The sequence below is a fragment of the Phascolarctos cinereus genome, unplaced genomic scaffold, assembly GCF_003287225.1.
Source record: "Phascolarctos cinereus isolate Bilbo 61053 unplaced genomic scaffold, phaCin_HiC Scaffold_2;HRSCAF=192, whole genome shotgun sequence".
NCBI classification, from domain to species: Eukaryota; Metazoa; Chordata; class Mammalia; order Diprotodontia; family Phascolarctidae; genus Phascolarctos; species Phascolarctos cinereus.
Genome location: NW_027555625.1, coordinates 135,706,423 through 135,727,061, shown reverse-complemented (window position 1 = coordinate 135,727,061; position 20,639 = coordinate 135,706,423). Strand labels below are relative to the sequence as shown.

General features: G+C 39.3%; 1 protein-coding gene across 1 annotated transcript; it reads left to right on the top strand.

Annotated features, from left to right (window-relative positions):
• Positions 1–1,622: 1,622 nt before the first annotated feature.
• CHRNA6 (cholinergic receptor nicotinic alpha 6 subunit) lies at positions 1,623–19,777 on the top strand. The gene is made up of 6 exons (XM_020969594.2): positions 1,623–1,891; positions 11,910–12,049; positions 15,469–15,513; positions 16,725–16,834; positions 16,945–17,929; positions 18,893–19,777. The coding sequence occupies exons 1-6, from the start codon at positions 1,813–1,815 to the stop codon at positions 19,022–19,024; spliced, it is 1,491 nt and encodes a 496-aa protein (XP_020825253.1). The 5' UTR covers positions 1,623–1,812; the 3' UTR covers positions 19,025–19,777.
• The last annotated feature ends 862 nt before the right edge of the window (positions 19,778–20,639 follow it).

Below are 20,639 nucleotides of genomic sequence, written 5' to 3'. Positions count from 1 at the left end.
TTTGTTTCATTTTAAAGACCTCTGAATCCAGGGCTGGTGCTCTGTCCACTGTGCCACCGAACTGCCCCAGAGAGGTATTTTTGGTTATGGGAAGGCATCAGATCTTACCAGGGAGGAATAAACAATAAACAAAGAGACAATAAAACAAAGTACCTGGGACAAAAACCAAGGCCAATGGATCCAAACAAATTTAGGAATACAGGAAACTGACGAAATCAGAAAGTGCTGATAAGATGTGGTTAACTTTGGTATATGCTTTATTACTCTGAGATACAAAAAGTGTAGCGGCAACATAAATTTACAAAATTTTCACCCATATCCCTAAATTTAAGGGTAATTGTTAATAATGTTATGCAAAATGACCCCTTTAGATAAGCAACCTCCATTTCTAAGTCTTCCCAATTTACCTACTAACCCACTACTTTGAGCAGCCTAAAAGATGAAAAGATTATCTATTTAGTGGGAGTTAGAAGGCTAAGGAAGGGTTGCTGATTAGCTATTAAAAAGGGGTAAAGTGTTACTAAGATGGAACAAGTCATTTCATTTCTGTGGGCCTCAGTTTCCCAACATGTAAAATGGGTCATTTGGACTAGATGATCCTTAGAATAAGGAGCTCTAATATACTATCTTCAGAATGATAACCTCGAGGCACAGTAAGATCTTGAAACATGAAAGAAAAATCAAATAATATTTATTATACTGTACTTCTTCACTAAGGAACCAGGGACAAGACACTTTTGTGTCTTTGGGTCTCATGTCCTCATCAGTAAAATAAGGACTTTGAACTGGACTTCAATGTCCCTTCCAGCTCTAAATCTATGGTCCTCTCCTAGCACCTATCATGGTGTCATGACCCTGGGTCCTTGAATCGTGGAATCATAGACTTTTAGAATTGGAAGAGCTATCTCAATGGCCATCGAGTCTAACTCTCACTTGAAAAGAATCCCTGTTATGTATGACGTGCCCAACAAGTGGCCATCCAGACTCGACTTGGCGATCAAACTCTAACAGGTCCTACCAAGCCAGAAATGCTTCCAATATGGCACCAGCAATGGATTGGACTGTATTTGTCCTGTAAAAACAATTTAACATGGAAAGGCTCATGACCAGGTTGTCCATAAGGTGATTCATGATTTAACCATGGAACTCTCTGAGACTACCGACCAAGTTGCATAGAGGTTACTGGTGGATGGATGACCCATGCCAATGGAACTGTGAATTTATATTTGCCAAAGCATTTGAGAAAGGCTTTCAAAAATGCAGGTTTAAAACCAGAAGTGTTCCTGTTAAACCTTAGTTAAACCTTCCTCAGGGAGGCTTGTGAAAGCATTAACTAAAAAACGATCAGGACTTCCTATTTCACACTTGTACACACAATATGTAGCCAGTAAATATTTATTGATCGATCAACTCCCCAGGTGATTCAGAAAATGGAAGTTTGGCCATACAAAGTTATATCAAGCAGAGCTAGTAGCTGGCTTCCTGCTCTAACCTTGCCTGCTTTGTTCTGTAACTCTTAATGCCTTTCTTCTCCATCCAGGCACTAGAAGGAGAGCCAGGGTGACTGGAAACATGAGTCATCTGACATCAGTTTGATTCACTTTTTTGATGCCGCCCTCATTGAGAGCTTCACTCTCTGAAATCAGAGACAACTGTGTGTGTTTTGTAAATGTTATTATTTCACGGAAGGCAGTGGGGATTTAGAGGCCTGCATGGAGTGGGGCTGTTGAATGATTTGGTACAAGAAGCTGCCTGACATTCCTTGGTCATATAATTTTTACCTAGAAAGATAATTCAGAGGGTGTTTTGATAATGCTGATGGCTACGTGGCAGATGTGCCTGCACTCTGGTCTGTATCTCTGGTTGTACGTATTCATATCTTTCTTTAAAGGTAGGTTCTGATTAACCTGCTTTGTTTCATGACCCAGGTTTCAACCAAATGCATTTAATCTCTCCTGTCTCTAACTTGTTTTATTTAAACGTAGATGAGTGAAGCATTTAAGAATTTAGTATGTTACAGTTTAAGCAAAAGAATTACCATTGCTGGATCTATTACCTAATATGTATAAGTTTCTATTAATTAGTCAAATGTCAATGTAGGGGACAGAATTGGGGGAAATTGTAGTGCATAATGTATGCCTATCACTTTTTTAGTTTTATTTCTGACTTTAAAAGCTTCATCTCCTGGGAATATAGCACCGAGAGGATGGTTAATTCCAGGACTTAAAAACCACAGGCTAGGAATGATGTTTCCTATTCTTGTCTCTCATGGGATGTATTTGCTGCTGGTTTGATTTGAGTTCTTGTTAAAAACCATTATCCAGTTGTCGCTCAGTCAGTTTTGTGGATGCTTGTCTATGTCCGAGGCCCTTCATTATGCTGATATCTCCCCTAAAAGGTGAAACATTCTTCTAAAAGGTTAAAAATTAGGAAAGAAAATAAATAGGATGCAATGAGCTCACCTATAATTTTGTACTCTGCTGGATTTGCTGGGGACTATCTATTTCACACCAGCGGAGGTTTCCTTGAGCATGTTATAGAGAAAAAGATGTTTGCTCTAAGGAATGACTAATTTCCCTTTTCTTCTAAATTCCAATTTGGAAACTTCATCCTCATTATTACTTGTGATTACATTGGTGAGAAACTGTATTTATAGAGCTTTTCTCTGTTTGGAAGCTCCTGACACTTCACAGCCGGCAATTTATCAGCTAGATTGTGGTTATTGCTTATTTTATTTTTTTGGCTAGGCAATGGGGTTAAGTGACTTGGCCAGGGTCACACAGCTAGTAAATGTTATGTGTCTGAGGCCAGAATATTGCTTATTTTATCAACAAATTTTACCAGCTTAAAGAAAAGGTCCTTTTTTGAGTTGCTTAATTTATACACACACACACACACACACACACACACACACACACACACACAAATATATGTGTGTGTTTAATATCACATTGGTAAATTCAAAAAGCAACAATTTATGTATAAAAATTGCATTCCATAGGGACATCTTAAAGGAAATTACTAAAAATTATCTCAAGCCAAGAGAAGAGCTAAGAGGACTATTTGACTGATTATTTTTGTATATAATCTTTCATGTGGAGTAATGGATCTCCATCCATTAGCCAGCCTCAGTCAGGAAGCCCTGGGTATAATGCCTCTGACATAGAGTGGCTATGTAACCCTTTAACTTCTTTATAGAGGAGAAAAAGCGGAGAGGGGGTGAGAAGAAGGGAGAGGAGGGGAGAGGACATGAGAACAGGGGAGGGGAGAGGGGAGGAGGGGAGGGGACAGGAACGGAGAGGAGGGGAGGAAAGGAGGGAAGAAGAAGGGAGGGGAAAGGTGGGAAGAGAAAAGGAGGGGAGAGCAGGACAAAGGAGGGAAAGAGGAGGGGAGAGGACATGAGAACGGGGAGTGGAGAGGAGAGGAGGGAAGGAAAGAGATGGGGAGGAGGGGAGGGCACAGGAAGGGAGAAGAGGGAAGAGGAGGGGAGGAAGGGAGAGAGGAGAAGAGGGGAAAGGAGGGCAGGGGAAGGGTGGGAAGAGAAAAGGAGGAGAGAATAGAGGAGGGGAGGAGGGGAGGACAGAGGAGGGAGAGAGGAGAGGATGGGACAGGAGGGGAATGGAGGAGAAGGGAGGAAAAGGAGAGAAGAGAGGAGAGGAAAGGAGGTACTTAACTTACTCAGTACCAATACTTAACCTACTCAGTACCTGTACCTCTCAGTACCAGAACTCAGTAAGTTTTAGAGCAGGTACCAGATCTTCATTGGTGGAGAGAATTTCCTCACTGGGAATTTCTCATATCAATGAAATCGTAGATCTATATCACACACCGCACCCCCATCGTGAAGAAAATAACTGAGAAACATAATATATTTTGAAAAAGTGCCTTTAGAAATGAGTTACTGAAAGTATTGCACAAAATTAGTACTGATGTAAGTTTTTTAAAAACCTTTTTAGAAAACGGAAGGTTTTTTTCACTCTGCCATCTTGGCTCCGCCCCCCGCAGGTTTTTTTTAAAGTGATAAATCCCTCTTTATTTCCTATCTTTTATCAACCTTGCAAAACTCTAAATTAATTGGATTTCAAAGTTGACTGTAATAAGAAATGACATTTTAAGGTTTGGGTGAAATCACTGTGACATTCTTTTTGCTTTATGACAATATTGGGCTGCCTCGCTGAGCTCCTTGTTTATTTTAGAAGCAAGTCAGCCTGAAGACAAGCAAGGGCAGGGCTTTTCCATGAATAATAGAAATCTTTGCCATTAGAACTTTTGTGAGCTATATATAGTGTCTCAACTAGAAAACCAGAGTCCGATCTCTTACCCTCCTTCCCCCCTCTTCTTCCCTTCTCTCTTAATTCCTCCCCTCAACACCAAAATTTGGGCCACAAATAGCCAGACTGGGTAAGAGAAGTGGATGATGGAGTGGGAGGTATGGGTGATGGGAAGATTCCAGTAAGAAACATGGGAAACCAAGGTGAAATTCTGAGCTAAACTTTGTACCTGGCCCCAAATGCCCACTGGGGTTTTAGTCCATTTGAATGCTTTACAAGGGTTACCCATTTCAGAAAAGGGAAGGGGGAAAGAAAAGGGGGGGGGAAAGAAGGGAGGGAAGCAGCAGTAAGAATAAAGGGGAAGAAAAGGGAAAGGGATAATAAAAGGGGAAGGGACTGAAGGAGGCGGTGGTCAAAAGCAAAACACTAGTGAAGGGGAGAAAGGAAAAAGGAGAAAGAAAAGCATAAATAGGGGGAAAAAGGATGGAGAAAAAGACACAGATAGTAATCATAACTGTGAATGTGAATGGGATGAACTCTCCCATAAAACGGAAACGGATTGCAGAATGGATTAAAAACCATAATCCTACAATATGTTGTTTACAGGAAACACATTTGAAAAAGAGTGACACATACAGGGTAAAGGTAAAAGGCTGGAGCAGAATATATTATGCGTCAGCTGAAGTAAAAAAAGCAGGGGTAGCAATCCTGATCTCAGACAAAGCAAAAGCAAAAATAGATCTAATCAAAAGAGATAAGGAAGGAAACTACATCCTGCTAAAAGGCACCATAGACAATGAAGTAATATCATTACTAAATATATATGCACCAAATGGTATAGCACCCAAATTCTTACAGGAGAAGTTCAGGGAGTTACAGGAAGAAATAGACAGCAAAACTATACTAGTGGGGGACCTGAACCTCCCCCTCTCGGCACTAGATAAGTCTAACCACAAAATAAACAAGAAAGAAGTTAAGGAGGTGAATAGAACATTAGAAAAGTTAGGTATGATAGACCTCTGGAGAAAACTGAATGGGGATAGAAAGGAATATACTTTTTTCTGCAGTACATGGCACATACACAAAAATTGACCATGTACTAGGGCATAAAAACCTCACAATCCAATGCAGAAAGGCAGAAATATTAAATGCATCCTTTTCAGATCATGATGCAATAAAAATTATATGTAATAAAGGGCCATGGAAAGATAGACTAAAAAATAATTGGAAACTAAATAATCTAATCCTAAAAAATGATTGGGTCAAACAACAAATCATAGAAACAATCAATAATTTCATTCAAGAGAATGACAATAATGAGACAACATACCAAAACCTATGGGATGCAGCAAAAGCAGTTCTTAGGGGAAGTTTTATATCTCTAAATGCTTACATAAATAAAATAGAAAAAGAGGAGATTAATGAATTGGGCATACAACTAAAAAAACTAGAAAAAGAACAAATTAAAAATCCTCAACTAAACAGCAAATTAGAAATATTGAAAACCAAAGGAAAAATTAATAAAATTGAAATTAAGAAAACTGTGTTGAACTAATAAATAAAACTAAGAGCTGGTTTTATGAAAAAATCAATAAAATAGATAAGCCTTTGGTTAATTTAATTTAAAAAAAAGAAAGAAAATAAGGGTTACCCATTTCAAAGCAGAAAATCCCTAGTTCACCTCTTCAGCCTTTTAGACCCTACGTCTTTCATTAAAATCATAATCATCAGCAAACATTTAATGAGCGTCTACTCCAAGTGAGGCACTAAACTGGGTGTTGGAATTTTAAAATCTAAATTGTGGGGTGATCATTATAAGACTTTATTGTGTTGTATACTATATCATGTGCATGTTATATGTCGGCTGATCAGTCACTCCACAAATCTTTATTTTTTCCTTGCTGTGTGCCCAGCATGTTTCAGTTCTTCTGGGTTCCATGATCTAGTTGCTGTGGGTCTTCTTTCCACCAAATAAAGATGGTGACTTCTCTATGAGCTAGTAGTAGTTGGTCTTCATAGCTACCCTGGACAAAATACTTATCACCTTGTGATAGAGCCAAGGTGATGAGGAGCTTCTCCAAACATGGTTAAAGTAGGCTCATCCTGATATGAAAATCATTGGGTCCAAACTCAAAGCCTTTGTGGCTTAGAACCTTAGAACCTTAGGAAGTTTTTGTCCCACAAGTACAGCCTTTGACAGCCCAGTTTTACCTCCATGCCCTCCATCCCACAATTAATCATTGGAGAAGTGAGCAGAACATGAGTTGAGTTACTTTGTCTGTAAAATGGAGATCATAGGAATGCCTACCTCTAGGGTCATTGTGAAGATCAGATGAGGTACTAATTTTAAAGTGCTTAACTCAGTGTCTAGCCCATAGTAAGCCCCACATAAATGTTAGCTATTATTATAATTAAGGAGACACTAATCTTGTCTTCAATGATCTTATAATCTAGTTATAGAACCAAGACAAATGTACATAAAAAGATAACTAATAATATAATTCCGTTGTTGTTAATTGAGTTGTTTCAGTTGTGTCTGACTCTTTATGACCCCATTTGGAGTTGTTGTTTTTTTCAGCCAAAGACAAAGTTTATTAAAGATTCACCATGTTGGCCAGAGTCTTAATGAATCTGAATATTTGTGACTCTTGTATTGGCTAGATTTTAAGAATCTGAGCCCATTTGGAGTTTTCTTGGCAAAGATACTAGAGTAGTTTGCCATTTCCTTCTCCAGCTCATTTTAAATTAAATTTTTTTTTTTAATTTTTAGGCAATTGGGGTTAAGTGACTTGCCCAGGGTCACATAGCTAGTAAGTGTCAAGTGTTTGGTCTGAGGCCAGATTTGAACTCAGGTTCTCCTGACTTCAGGGCCAGTTCTCTATCCACTGTGCCACCTACCTGCCCCCTCCAGCTCATTTTAGAGAGGAGGAGCTGAGGTAAACAGGGTTAAATGGCTTGCACAAGGTCACATAGCTATAAGTGTGTGAGGCCACATTTGAACTCAGGTCCTCCTGACTCCAGGGCCAGCGCTCTATCCACTGTACCACTTAGCTGCCCTAATAACATAAAGATATATAATTTTTTGTTTGTTTGTTTGTTTGTTTGTTTGTTTGCTAGGCAATGGGGTTAAGTGACTTGCCCAGGGTCACATAGCTGGTAAATGTTATGTCTCTGAGGCCGGATTTGAACTCAGGTCCTCCTGAATCCAGGGCCGGTGTCTATCCACTACACCACCTAGCTGCCCCCAAGATATATAATTTTTGACTGTGTATTATTAATGCCAAATGAGTAGTATAGACAGTGAGTGCTACTTTTGTTGAGAGAAGACAGAGATTGCTTTGGCCTAGAGTGGTCAAGGAACATTTCTCAGAAGATGAAGGACTTGAACATAGCCCTGAGAACTGGTTAGGATTCAGATTCAGAGAGGGTAAGGGCATTCTAAAAATGAACAGTGGCATAGACGATAGAAAGTACAAGACTTTGGGCAAGTTATTGAACCTTCCTGATCTTCAGTTTCCTCATCTCTAGAATGAGGTCTTTGGGGGGCAGCTAAGTGGTGCAGTGGATTAAGCACCAGCCTTGGAGTCAAGGGGACCTGGGTTCAGATCTGGCCTCAGACACTTGGCACTTACCAGCTGTGTGACCCTGGGCAAGTCACTTAACCCCATTGCCCTGCCAAAAAAAAAAAAGGAAAAAATAATAAAATGAAGTATTTGAAATAGATGAAATCTCTTTCAATTTGAAATCTGTATGATGCTATGTTTGAGGGAAGTGAGTAAACCATTTTGGCTAGAGTGGCAAGTTTGTGTACAGAAGTAGAGGGATAGCAGATTGGAAAGGTAAAATGAACACAGATTATAGAGGGCCTTGAATGCTAGGAAGCTTAATAAATATGTAACATCCAACATTAATATGTTGTCATTTATATAAATTATCAAGTTTCAACGAATCACAATCACATCATCACAGAAGATCAAAGTTGGAAGAGCCCTCAAAGGTCAAGTGGCTCAACCTATCCATGAACTCACATTCCCTTCTGCAACATAGGATCATGGGATTATAGGTTTAGGGCTGGAAGGGATCTCAGTGGTCATCCATTCATTTTATAGATGTGGAAACTGAGGGAGGCCCAGAGAGATTAAGTGACTTACCAAGATCACAGTGATAGAAAGTAGTAGAAGCAGAATTTGAACCCAGGTCCTCTGATTCCAAATCCAGCTATCTTCTACATCATATATGGTCATCCAGCCTTTTCCTGAAATGCTCCACTGAGAGAGAACTCAGTACTTCCTGAGATTGCCAATTACACTTGTAAAGATCTCTAATCATGAGGAAGTTTTTCCTTACATTAAGTGAATTTGTCCATTTGTGGCTTTAACTCATTGTTTTTCAAGTTTTGTCCTCTAGGCAAAGCAGAAGCAACCAAATCCCTCTTCCATGAGACTCCCTCTAAACTGACTTTTTAAAAAATTTATTAAACATCCCAGTTCTTTATTGATCCTTTTGTGACATGATTCTGAGGACCTTCACTATCTTGGTTTCTCCACTCTGGACATTTTCTAGCTTGCTCATGTCCTCCCTAAAATATGGTGCCCTGCTCTAAACACGGTGGTCCAGAAGCAGTCTGGCCAAGTGAATGGATTATCCCATCACTCCTCTAGTTTTGGACACCATGCCTCTCTTACTCCAGTGTAAAATCTCATTACCTACCTTGACTGCCATATCATACTATTGATTCATATTAGGTTCACTGAAATGCCCAGATCATTTTCAGATTGATTGCTGATTGGACACCTCTCCCATATAATTTCTGAATCCAAGTGTCAGATAAGATTTACTTATCTCTAGCAAATTTCATCTCATTTGGTTTGGTTTAGGTTTCTAGCCTGTTTTTTTATGGATGCTAACTCATCATCCAATGAGTTTACTACTCAGCTTTGTGTCATCCGCAAAGTGGAAAAATAAGGTATCTTAATCCTTTATTCAAGTCATTGATGTTTCAGACACCAGCTAGCAGTAGAGGGTGTGCTGGAATAATCTACCAGAGTCCCTGTGTGCTTCTCAGGCTCTCAGAGCATCTGGCTGGCACTCAGTTCCTTGGCTTTTCCCTTTTGTGGTTGGCATCGGTGTTTTCAGGTTCAATTCAATTATAAAACATTTATTAAGCATCTCTAGTATGTGCTAAACATGGTACTGGGTGATAAGGTTGCAAAGACAAACAAAACAAGACCAAAAAAATAAGTCCCTGCCTTCAAGAAGCTTACATTCTACTGAAAAAATAAATACATACACCCATAAGTAAATACAAAATCTTTATAAGATATATGCAGTATAACAGCGGAAGGTACTAATAACTGAGGAAATCAGGAAAGGCCTTTTTTAGGAGGTGAGATTGAAGATGAGTCTTGAAGGGATTCCTAAAAGGCCTATACAAAAAGGCAGAGCATCAAAGACATGGGGAACAGTTTTTGCAAAGGAAGGAGATGGGAGATGGAATGTCTTGTAGATGCAACATCAAGTATATCTTTTTGGCTAAAATAGAACATCCATGAGCATAATATGTAATTGGCCTGGAAAGACAGGTTAAAGCTAAATTGTAATGGGCTTTAAATGCCAAATAAAGGGGTTTGTATTTTATATAAAACAATATTACTACTACTAATAATGAGATAATGAGGAGTCATTGAAGCTTATTGAGGGCAGCTAGGTGGCACAATGGATAGAGTGCTGTCCCTGGAATCAGGAGGACCTGAGTTCAAATCTGGACTCAGACATTTCCTAAGCTGTGTGACCCTGGGCAAGTCACTTAACCCTGTTTGCCTCAGTTTCCTCATCTGTAAAATGAGCTGGAGAAGGAAATAGCAAACCATTCTAGTATCTTTGCCAAGAAAACCCCAAATGGGGATCACAGAGAGTCAGACATGACTGAAATTATTCAACAACAACAAAAACAAAGAAGCTTATTGAGAAATGGAGTGACATCATTAGCTAGGGGTTGTGTCTGGATCATCTAATCGAATATCACAGCTCTTATGATCCTCATCCCATTGGTCCTTCCCAGTTATTATGCCCCTGACTATATACTTCACTGAGTCACCCTTCTCAAGGTCACAAATATATGAAGGGTTTAATCAAATTAGGCAAAAGTGAAAACATCACTTACAGGTAAATTAGACTGTAGACCCAGCCTAAGACAGAAACCCTTTTGAGGCTGAAGGCAAACCTTCCATCACCCAGTGGTGCAAGAAGAGATAACTCAGTTACTCACAAATAATACTTATTGGACCCTAACTTCTCAGTTATCCCACTAAGGGCTACAGCAACTGTGATCCCAACCTCTGACCTCCTCAGCTCATCAGCAAACTCCACAAGTCCCTTGCCCAAGGAGGAAAGTAGGCATATTTATTGCATTGATAAAAATGTTTGATCCTCACAAGAGTTCTACAAGGTAGGTAGCATGGGTATCATTATTTCTATTTTATAGATGAAGAAAATGAAACTCAGAAGGATTAAGTGATTTTCCCTAGATAACACTTTTAATAAATGTCAGAGCTGAAACTTAACCCATATCTATTGACTTTGAGGTCCAGTGTATTTTTTCACTACAGTATTTTTTCCTATAGCCTAAATAATGGTTCATTGACATTTTCCTAACATGACATCATACTTTGGCAGTTACCTGACTATCAAATGTTCCCTTTAAAGTCTGACTAAAGGTGGGTAGTGCAGTTCATTTTTGGTCTGATGGAATTGTGGTTTGTCATTGTATTGATCTAACCTGTGGGCATTTTTTTTTGGCTTATTTTTTAAGGCAATTGGGGTTAAGTGACTTGCCCAAGGTCACACAGCTAGTGAGTGTCAAGTGTTTGGTTTGAGGCTGGATTTGAGCTCAGGTCCTCCTGACTTCAAGGCTAGTGCTCTATCCACTGCACCACCTAGCTGCCCCAACCTGGTAGCATTTTGCAAAAGGAAATTATGCTGTGAATTCTTGAGCATTAAACTGAACATTTCAGAAATATCAAAGAGGGGATTTCTGCATTGAGTGGGAAAATGAATTAGATGATCTCTAACAGAGCCTAAGGTCCCTTCTAACACTAAGGTTCTGTAAGCTATTTTCCATTGAATTGAAAAAATTGCTATAGTAAAACTTTAGCCCTAGCTTAGTAGATATACAGGGGCAGAAGATGTGGCCAAGAAACTTTAACTATGAAAAAAATGTCCATCACTTAAAAAAATACTGTAAGAAGACATATTTTGAGAGAAATCTGTATGCAGCTTCCTTTGAACTAACAGATTCTGACAAGCAGACACTGAAAAAACAAACTCATCAACGTACTTAAACTCTCATCAATCAGCACCAAGATGGCGGCCACTCTCAAGACGGGATCATAAAGATCCTGATATTGCACGTGTGCCCTCCCAAACTCTGAAGTCTCCAGGCAAAAACAGGTTGTTTCAGAAGCCACTTTGGAAAATTTTACATTGATCAGTCTTTTAACTATAAAAGCTTTATGTAATAACTCACTTAAGTTAGCCACCATTTCCTAAGACTCTTTGAGGTCTTCTGTTTACTCGTGGGGCCATTTTGCTTTGAAAGACTGTGAAATACCACATTTCTCTTTCTTTGGGCCAATGCAGGTTGCACCTCTTGTGAGTCTGAAGAACGCCTGTTTCATAAGCTGTTTTCTCATTACAACCAGTTCATCAGACCTGTAGAAAATGTGTCTGATCCTGTCACAGTGTATTTTGAAGTGGCAATTACCCAGCTGGCCAATGTGGTAAGTGACATTGAATAAAAGAAACATTTGTTTAGAGCTTAGATCTATTCCAGCCCCTTATCACTAAAGAGCTTAAAGTACTGTCCAGATGTTATCACAATTTATTTAAGAGGTGTGACTATCAACCCTCACTCCTCTTTCTTCAGTGCTTTAAAGCTTTACTATAGCACCTTCCTCACAATCTTCCTTGAGGTAGGAACTGCAGATAATATTATTCTCATTTTATAGATGAAGAAATGGAGCTTCAGAGAGATGGAGTAACTTACAATCACACAGCTTATAAATGGTGGAATTGGGATTCAAATCCAAGACCAGTGCTCACTGCACTAGACCAAAGCGTAATGTAATGAGACTCATTTTCTATTAGATGTACCTATGAATTGCTGTCCTTTAAAGTCATCACCTTGGGACTCTGTACAACTGTTCTATAAGACAGCATTGTGCAGTAGAGTACTGGATTTGGAATCGGGGAACCTGGGTTTAAATCTAGCCTCAAATACTAGCTGTGTGACTGTGGGCAAGTCACTTCACTCTATTTGCCTCCGTTTCCTCATCTGTAAAATGAGCTGGAGAAGGCAATGGCAAACCACTCCAGTATCTTTGCCAAGAAAACCTCAAATGGGGTCATGAAGAGCAGGACATGACTGAACAACAATAGCAAACCTGGGTTTGAATCACACTTCTGCCACTTGTAACATAGTGTGGGTCGCTGTTTGTACCTCTCAAGACCTCAGGTCCCTACGGATAAGGGAGATGAACTTGACCAGTGTTGTCATACTCAAAAACAAACAGTGCCACTAAATTGTCCATAAGGATCCCTAAGTCATGTTGACTTAGAAAACCACATATTAACATCATCTGTGTTCTATTTTTTTTGTTTATTTTGTTAATTATTTCTCAATTACATTGTAATCCAGCTCACAACACATAGGAATGTTGGGGGCCATGCGTTTGTTCCTTGTGGACTAGATGACTTCTGAAGTCCCTTCTGATTCTAAAAATATATATATATATATATATATATATATATATATATATATATATATATATATATATATTATCCTATGTTGCCATGCTTCAAAATATGTCTGGTATTACTTCTTCTTTTGGTATTGGCTTCAGAACCATTTTATATGCCATCCAAGAATATAGGCTCAGTCTCATTTTTTTAGGTATAGCCAAACCTAATTTTTTATCTAAAATGGTGTTATGCCATGTGATCACCCACTTTATTCACCAGACCTAACTATGAATGGGTGTTGGCTATTTAAAAAGAACAATGCAATGTTTTCTATTTTTTTAGTTAGGCAGTGGGGTTAAGTGACTTGCCCAGGGTCACACAGCTAGGACACATCAAACATCTGAGGCTAGATTTGAACTTAGGTCCTCCTGATTCTAAGGCCAGTGCTCAATCCACTGCACCATCTGGCTGCCCCAAGAACAGGTATACCCTTAAAGGATGAGTCTGTCAAATGTAGGTATAGTTAAAAAAACAAACAAACCAAAAAACAAATCTGCAAGGCTCTTTCCACTATCTTGCAGCATTACCAATATGGTGCACATGAATGTCCTGACAGAGGCTTTAAAAAAAGCATCAGCTTCTCAGAGTAGCGAGGAAATGACAGGTTCTCATTAAGCCATATTCTAAAGTAATTGTCTGGTTCTTAACTGTGATGATGAAGCATGATTACAGTGTCAAATTTGAGATCATTGATCATCACAGAGCAGGAAAAATTTCTGTGAACCCATGGGCAGATTAAAGAAGTGTGGTGTAATCAGCCCCAGAATTGATAGAAATTGATGGAAAGATCTGCAAAAGTGGCAGGATCATCTACTAGCATCTTATCAGTTTGGGTTCATTGTGCTTGTAACCTCAGCTGGCATCATGGACCATAAAGAAGCAAGCCAAAAACACACAGGTAGAAAAATCCTAGGATACTCCTTTTTTTCAAGGGTGTAAAATATATATACAAATCAAATGCTCTAATGGAAAAAATTAAAATTAAAAATCCTGTAAGATCTGAGAAGAAGTTAAAAAAAGATGTTCCAAGCCTGTTTTGAGCAGTAAGAGAATTACTACAATAAGTATGCAGGTTCTCCAAAGTGATACTTTGAACAAGGTAATAATTGTTTAGATACAAGTTCTATAAGGATCACACAGCTAGTAAGTGTCTGAGACCAGATTTGGACTTAGGAAGATGAGTCTGCCTGACTCCAGGTCTAGCACTCTATCCACTGTACCACCTAGCTGCCCCCCAGTTTATTATTATTATTAGTATTAGTAGTAGTAGTAGTAGTAGCAGTAGTAGTTGTAGTAGTAGTATTTTGAGTATGAAATTTTCAGCTTTTGCTACTAAAGTTAGTTGCTTTTTCTAGATAATTACAGAAATCTAGGCCCCTTCACGAGCAACTTGTTCCATTTTTTTGTTAGGGTAGGGGAGGATGCTTACTTTTTCTACTCTGAGTCCAATCCGCCAATGGAAAGAAGAACCTTTTCTACCTTGACTGCTTGAATCAAATACTCAACAAACACTTATATGTCAACTGTGTGTAACCCATTGTACTAGGTGCTATAGGGCTTACTAAGTAACATGTGACAAGGTCCCTATCTTCAAGAAACTTACTATCTACTTGGAATTGAGACACAGAACATGAAGAACAATTACTAATATAAGGCAGCATATGACAAATAATAATAATAACAAATTTTAAAATAGTACTTTACATTTTCTAAAGTGCTTTGGTCACATTATTTCATTTGATCCTCACAACAACTTTGTGAGGTAGGCAGGGCAGATATTATTATCATCATTTGACAGATGATGAAACTGAGATACAGAAAGGTTGACGACAGCTTTCAATTAAATGTGTTGCCCTGAGATCACATGATTACCAAATGGCAGAACTGGAATTAGAACCCATTTTCATCCTAGTCCAACATGCTCTCTATAGCTCTAATAAGTAGGTAAGATAGGTAGGTGAAGCATTTGTTAAATGCTTACTCTGTGCCAGTTACTGTGCAATATAGAGACAATAAATATTAGAGAAATTCATAGAAGGGAGAGAGCCCTGTGGGCTGGGCCAGGCTGGTCTGGTCAAAGAAAGCACCCCAGAAGAGCTAGGATTTGAGCCCAGTGTACCATCATATTTCTTTCAAAGCCAGTGGGGCTAGGGCCACACTTAGAGGGAGGCTAATGGGAAAGAGTCTAAGAAGGTCTGACCATATATACGCCTTTTCTCTGTATACCAAAGCCCAATATGAATGGTTTTTGTATTATTTTTTTAATTCATTACTCTTCCCTCCATTTACTATGGATAATCTAGGGTTGACTGTGTATGGGTCCTAATTCTTATGCTAACATGCATCTGTGTTGATGGCATTTCTGATACCATGGAGGTTATTATTATTTTTCTCCTAGGATGAAGTTAATCAGATCATGGAAACCAATCTGTGGCTGCGCCATGTGGGTATCTGGGTTGCTCATCCATCTGTTTCTCTCTGGATTAGTAATGTCTGCTATCTGAAACCCACTGACACTCTCTGTTCCTTTCTTTCTACACCAACAAAATACTCTGCCCCCCAAAACTTTACCTTAAAAAAATCCTGAATGTCACATATGGTGATACCCGGTTTAATATGAATCAGCCCCATGCTTGCAGAACTGGAGTATTAAAGGTCTCTGTGAGCTCTAGTTCTAGGGCCCCATCCTACATGAGGCCTGTCTTGATACCTTCAGTTGTTAGTACTCTTCCCAGCCTCTCTCCCTTCTCCAAATCACTTTGTGTATGTTTTATATTTGAGCTGCTAGGTGGTGCAGAGGGTAGAGGATTGCGGTCTGGAGTCAAGAAGACTTGAATTCAAATTTGACCTCAGACACTTACTAGATATGTGACCCTGGGAGAGTCACTTAACCTTGTTTGCCTCAGTTTCCTCATCTGTAAAATGAGCTGGAGAAGGAAATGACAAACCACTCTAGTATCTCTGCCAAGAAAACCCCAAATGGGGTCAGGAAGAGCCAGAAGTGACTGAAATGACTGAACAACAACACATGTTTTATGTTTATTTATCTATGTATCTGTTATTACTCTCCTACTCCTCAAGAGAATGTAAATGCTTTGAGGGCAGGAACTTTTTTTGTCTTTATAATCCTTCCTGAATGGTCCAAGATACCAACAAGCATATGTGGTTGACCTTTTTCATTGGCCTAAATACAGGTTACTGCCAAATGCAGGCTCTACCTATATTTCTTGGAAAGGTTAATATATATAATTTTAAAGATGAGTAAACTAAGGCAGACAGAGTTTAAGTGACTTGCCCAGTGTCACACATCTACTAAGTGTTTGAGGATGGATTTGAACTCATGGAGATGAATCTTCCTGACTCTGGGCTTGGCATTCTATCCATTTTGCCACCTAGTTGCCCAAAGGTTGAACGATCATCTGTCAAGGATGTTGAGGGGATTCCTGTTCATCATATCCCCAGGTAATTCAGATCACGGCGTTGTAATAGTGATGAACTTTCCTTCCAAGAGCTCACTTGAACCTATTAGCATCCAGACCCTAATAAATCCTATTTGTATTAATATTTCCAGAACATGGAGGAAGTAAAAGTACATTTAACACTAGCAGAAAGTTCTTGAACACCTGATATGAAAATGACTGTTTTCTCTTTTAGATTTGGAATGATTACAAGTTGCGTTGGAATCCAGCAGAATATGATGGAATTGAATTGCTTCGGGTCCCTGCCGATAAAATTTGGAAGCCTGATATTGTTCTCTATAACAAGTAAGACATGGTTCTCTTTCCCATTGAAAAGGTTGCTCTGTACGTTAGCTTCAACCTAGTCCCACATAGCCAAAGGCCTCATTGTTAATGTTGCCTGGTTTCATTTTCAGTGCTGTTGGGGATTTTCAAGTTGAAGGCAAGACAAAAGCCCTTCTTAAATATGATGGCATGATAAGCTGGACCCCACCAGCTATTTTCAAGAGCTCTTGTCCTATGGACATCACCTTTTTCCCTTTTGATCATCAGAATTGTTCCTTGAAGTTTGGCTCCTGGACATATGACAAAGCGAAAATTGACCTTTTAATCGTTGGCTCAAAAGTGGACATGAATGACTTTTGGGAAAATAGTGAATGGGAGATAGTTGATGCTTCCGGCTATAAGCATGACATAAAATACAATTGTTGTGAAGAGATCTACACAGATATAACCTATTCCTTTTACATTAGGAGACTACCAATGTTTTACACAATTAACTTGATAATCCCTTGTCTCTTCATTTCATTTCTGACAGTTTTAGTCTTTTACCTGCCATCTGACTGTGGAGAAAAGGTGACACTTTGCATTTCAGTTCTGCTCTCTCTGACTGTGTTTTTGCTTGTAATCACAGAAACTATCCCTTCTACCTCCCTTGTAATTCCTCTGGTAGGTGAATACCTGTTGTTCACAATGATTTTTGTGACACTGTCCATTGTTGTGACAGTGTTTGTGTTAAATATTCACTATCGTACTCCCACAACACACACTATGCCCAAGTGGGTCAAAACAGTTTTCCTCCAGATGTTACCCAAAATCCTAATGATGAGGAGGCCTCTGGAAAAGCAAAGGGAGAAACGTTCCGATAAAAACTCTGAAGGGTTTGTCAAGAAGCCTGCCAAGATCAAATTTCCTGAATGTGAAGATCCTAAGTCATTTGAAGAACAGGAATGTTGCCATTGTAACAAGTCCAATGAGTTATCTACCAGCAAGGAGAAATTAAGTTATCAGTCTTTAAAATGGATGACAGAACATTTGGAGTACACATCTGAAGTCAAAGATGTGATTGATAGTGTCCAATTTATAGCAGAAAACATGAGGAACCAAAATGAAACAAAGGAGGTAAATGCGTGACTTTCTTTTTTAAAAAATTCAATTTTATTTTATTTCATTTCAGGTCTGCATCCTTCACCCCCACCTCCACCCCCACCCCCTTTTGAGGAAGCAAGGTCAACCTGTTATAAATATATATAGTCAAGCAAAACAAATTCCTGAATCAGCCATTTGTTTCCCCCTGCCCCTCACCCCCAATGCCTCAATCTTCACTCTAAGTCTGTCATTATTTCTCCGGAGTTGGGTAGCAAATGCAAGACTTTCTTAGCTGATAGAACTCCTCACTTAAAGCATCACTGTTAGCACAGCAAGAAAGTCAGTGCAGCTGAGCTATGGGAGCAAGAAGGCAGTAGTTGGGGTCAATAACCTCAAGAAATGTACTAATTTCTCCTACACTGGGGCTTCCTGCAACCAGCATATATATAAGCAGGGCTTCCACTGTTGGTATTTTGAAATTAGCCCTCATCACACCATGTGCAGAACAGTATAGTGCTTGGAGGAGGGAAAGAGAAGGGAGCTCATCACCGTGAAGCAGTGAGACTCTCAGGAGGTAGGTGACCCTGGATGTCATTCCTTTTATGTCTGTGGGATTGCTAAAAGTAGTGTTCCATGAGAGGTTGTGCATGCCTGGCAGTATAGTCAAATCACTCAAGGGCTAGGGCACAGAGAAATTCAAAAGCATTGGCTGTGATGAATCTGCTGACATAGATTTCCAGTCTAACAACATCAAAAGCTAGCTATGGAGCTGTCATCTGTCCCTTTAGATTATGTTGGTGTCAGAGATCAGGGACTCTGATATCACTCTTTATTTTTTTATTAGTCAGAAGAAGCATTTAAGTATGGACAGGAATGGAGCCTGTCATTCTGGAGCCCCTACACATACAAGGCCACTCAGGAAAGGCAGTAAAACAGATCCTATTCTCCAAGTTGTCTTTAGTAAAGAAAACTCATTTTTCTTTGTTTGGATTTCAGGTGGAAGATGACTGGAAATATGTGGCCATGGTAGTAGACCGAGTGTTTCTTTGGGTATTTATAATCGTCTGTGTATTTGGAACAGCGGGGCTATTTCTACAACCACTTACTGGGAACACAGGAAAATCCTAACTTTATCTGCTTCCCTTTTATTTTGCCTTCTGAAATGTAGATCCTAGATTTGGTCAATATTACTCCACGCAAGGAAAAGGAGGTGAGGCCATCTCCTGAGGCCTGAAATTACCCATATCAACTTCCCTTCCACATCCTCCTTTCCCTGCCTGCATTTGCTAGGGAAGACTATTAGCTTGAGGGAGGGAACTGTCCTAGCTGCAAGGTCCTTTTGTGACATAGTAAAACTCCATGGCAGTGGTGCCAAAAGGCTGGACTCTGACCTGCTGTGGTTTGTGCTATATTGGATTTTTGCAGCTTCTCATTATTCTGTTTCAGACACTGGATTTGACCCGTGTTATGTCTGAACCATGTCACGTCAAGCTATGCTCTATTGCTGTCTATCAATGTTGTAACACCATCTGGTGTTGAAATCACCTGTTTGCTCTTCCTGAATCTTATAAGACTTGTGAAATATTGTCAATTGTGTCATTCTGTGCATGTCCCTGCAATATGATTCAAATAACTTAATAATATACAGTAAAATTAACAGGCAAAACCCAGGCATGGATAGATTTCTTCTTTGAGTTTATTATTCATTCATTCAACAGATATATATTGAACATCTGCTCTAGGTGAAACACTTGTTAGGCTCTAATAGGGATAGCAAAAGAAGTAATCAACCTACTATATGCTAGGCACTTTGCTAGATGCTAGGGTTACAAAGACAAAAATAAAATAGTCCCTTCCTTCAAGGAGCTTACATTCTATTAAGGGAGACATATATGCAAATAAGCATAGATACACACATATATACACATATATGTGTATATATGTGTGTGTGTATGTGTGTAAGTATGTTGTGTGTATATAAATATAAATATATATATATATATATATATATATATAAATATATATTCATACAGGGTAATTAGCAGGGAGCATTAACGACTTGAGGAATGGTTTCTATATGGCATCCTACCATTAGAAAGCCTTTTTATATACATTATTTCACTTCACAATAACTTTGTGAGGCAGGTGATATAGGCATCTCCTTTTTGCTGATGGGAAGAATGAAGATGGTAGTAGTAGTTAAAGCTGCTTGCTCAAGGCGGAGACAGAACTCAATCCCAGGACTTCTAACTCTCAAGTCCTGTGTTATTTCCATGATTGGCATATAGTGCGTGCTTAATAAATACTTATTAATTGACAGTACCAATGACGCCACCCAATCCAGGCAGGTTTTGTTTCTATAGACAGGGGATGTTGTCTGGTCAATGTCACTGTGCAGAAAAATTCTACAAAGCCAATATGACATTATGATTCTGGGGTGGGGAGGAGGTAGGGAAGCCCCACCAGGACAACTCCAGGTGGGACACTGCACTTGTAGAGTGACTACAACATTCTCCTGACCCTGGAAGTGCAGGTTCTACTATTGTGCTGGATATCCCTGAAGTAGCATTTGAGTAAGTCAAGAGAAAGGAGTTTTGTAGCATTTCCCCCTAGAAGTTTCTAATTACTTGCCATACTTGGTCTTTAGAATAAAAGTACTTAAGTAAGAAGTCATGGCTTGGTGCCTCTTTGGGAAAGCGGCTTCCTAGGGCCAAGGCTGGGCATCCTCACTCTGGTGAATGAG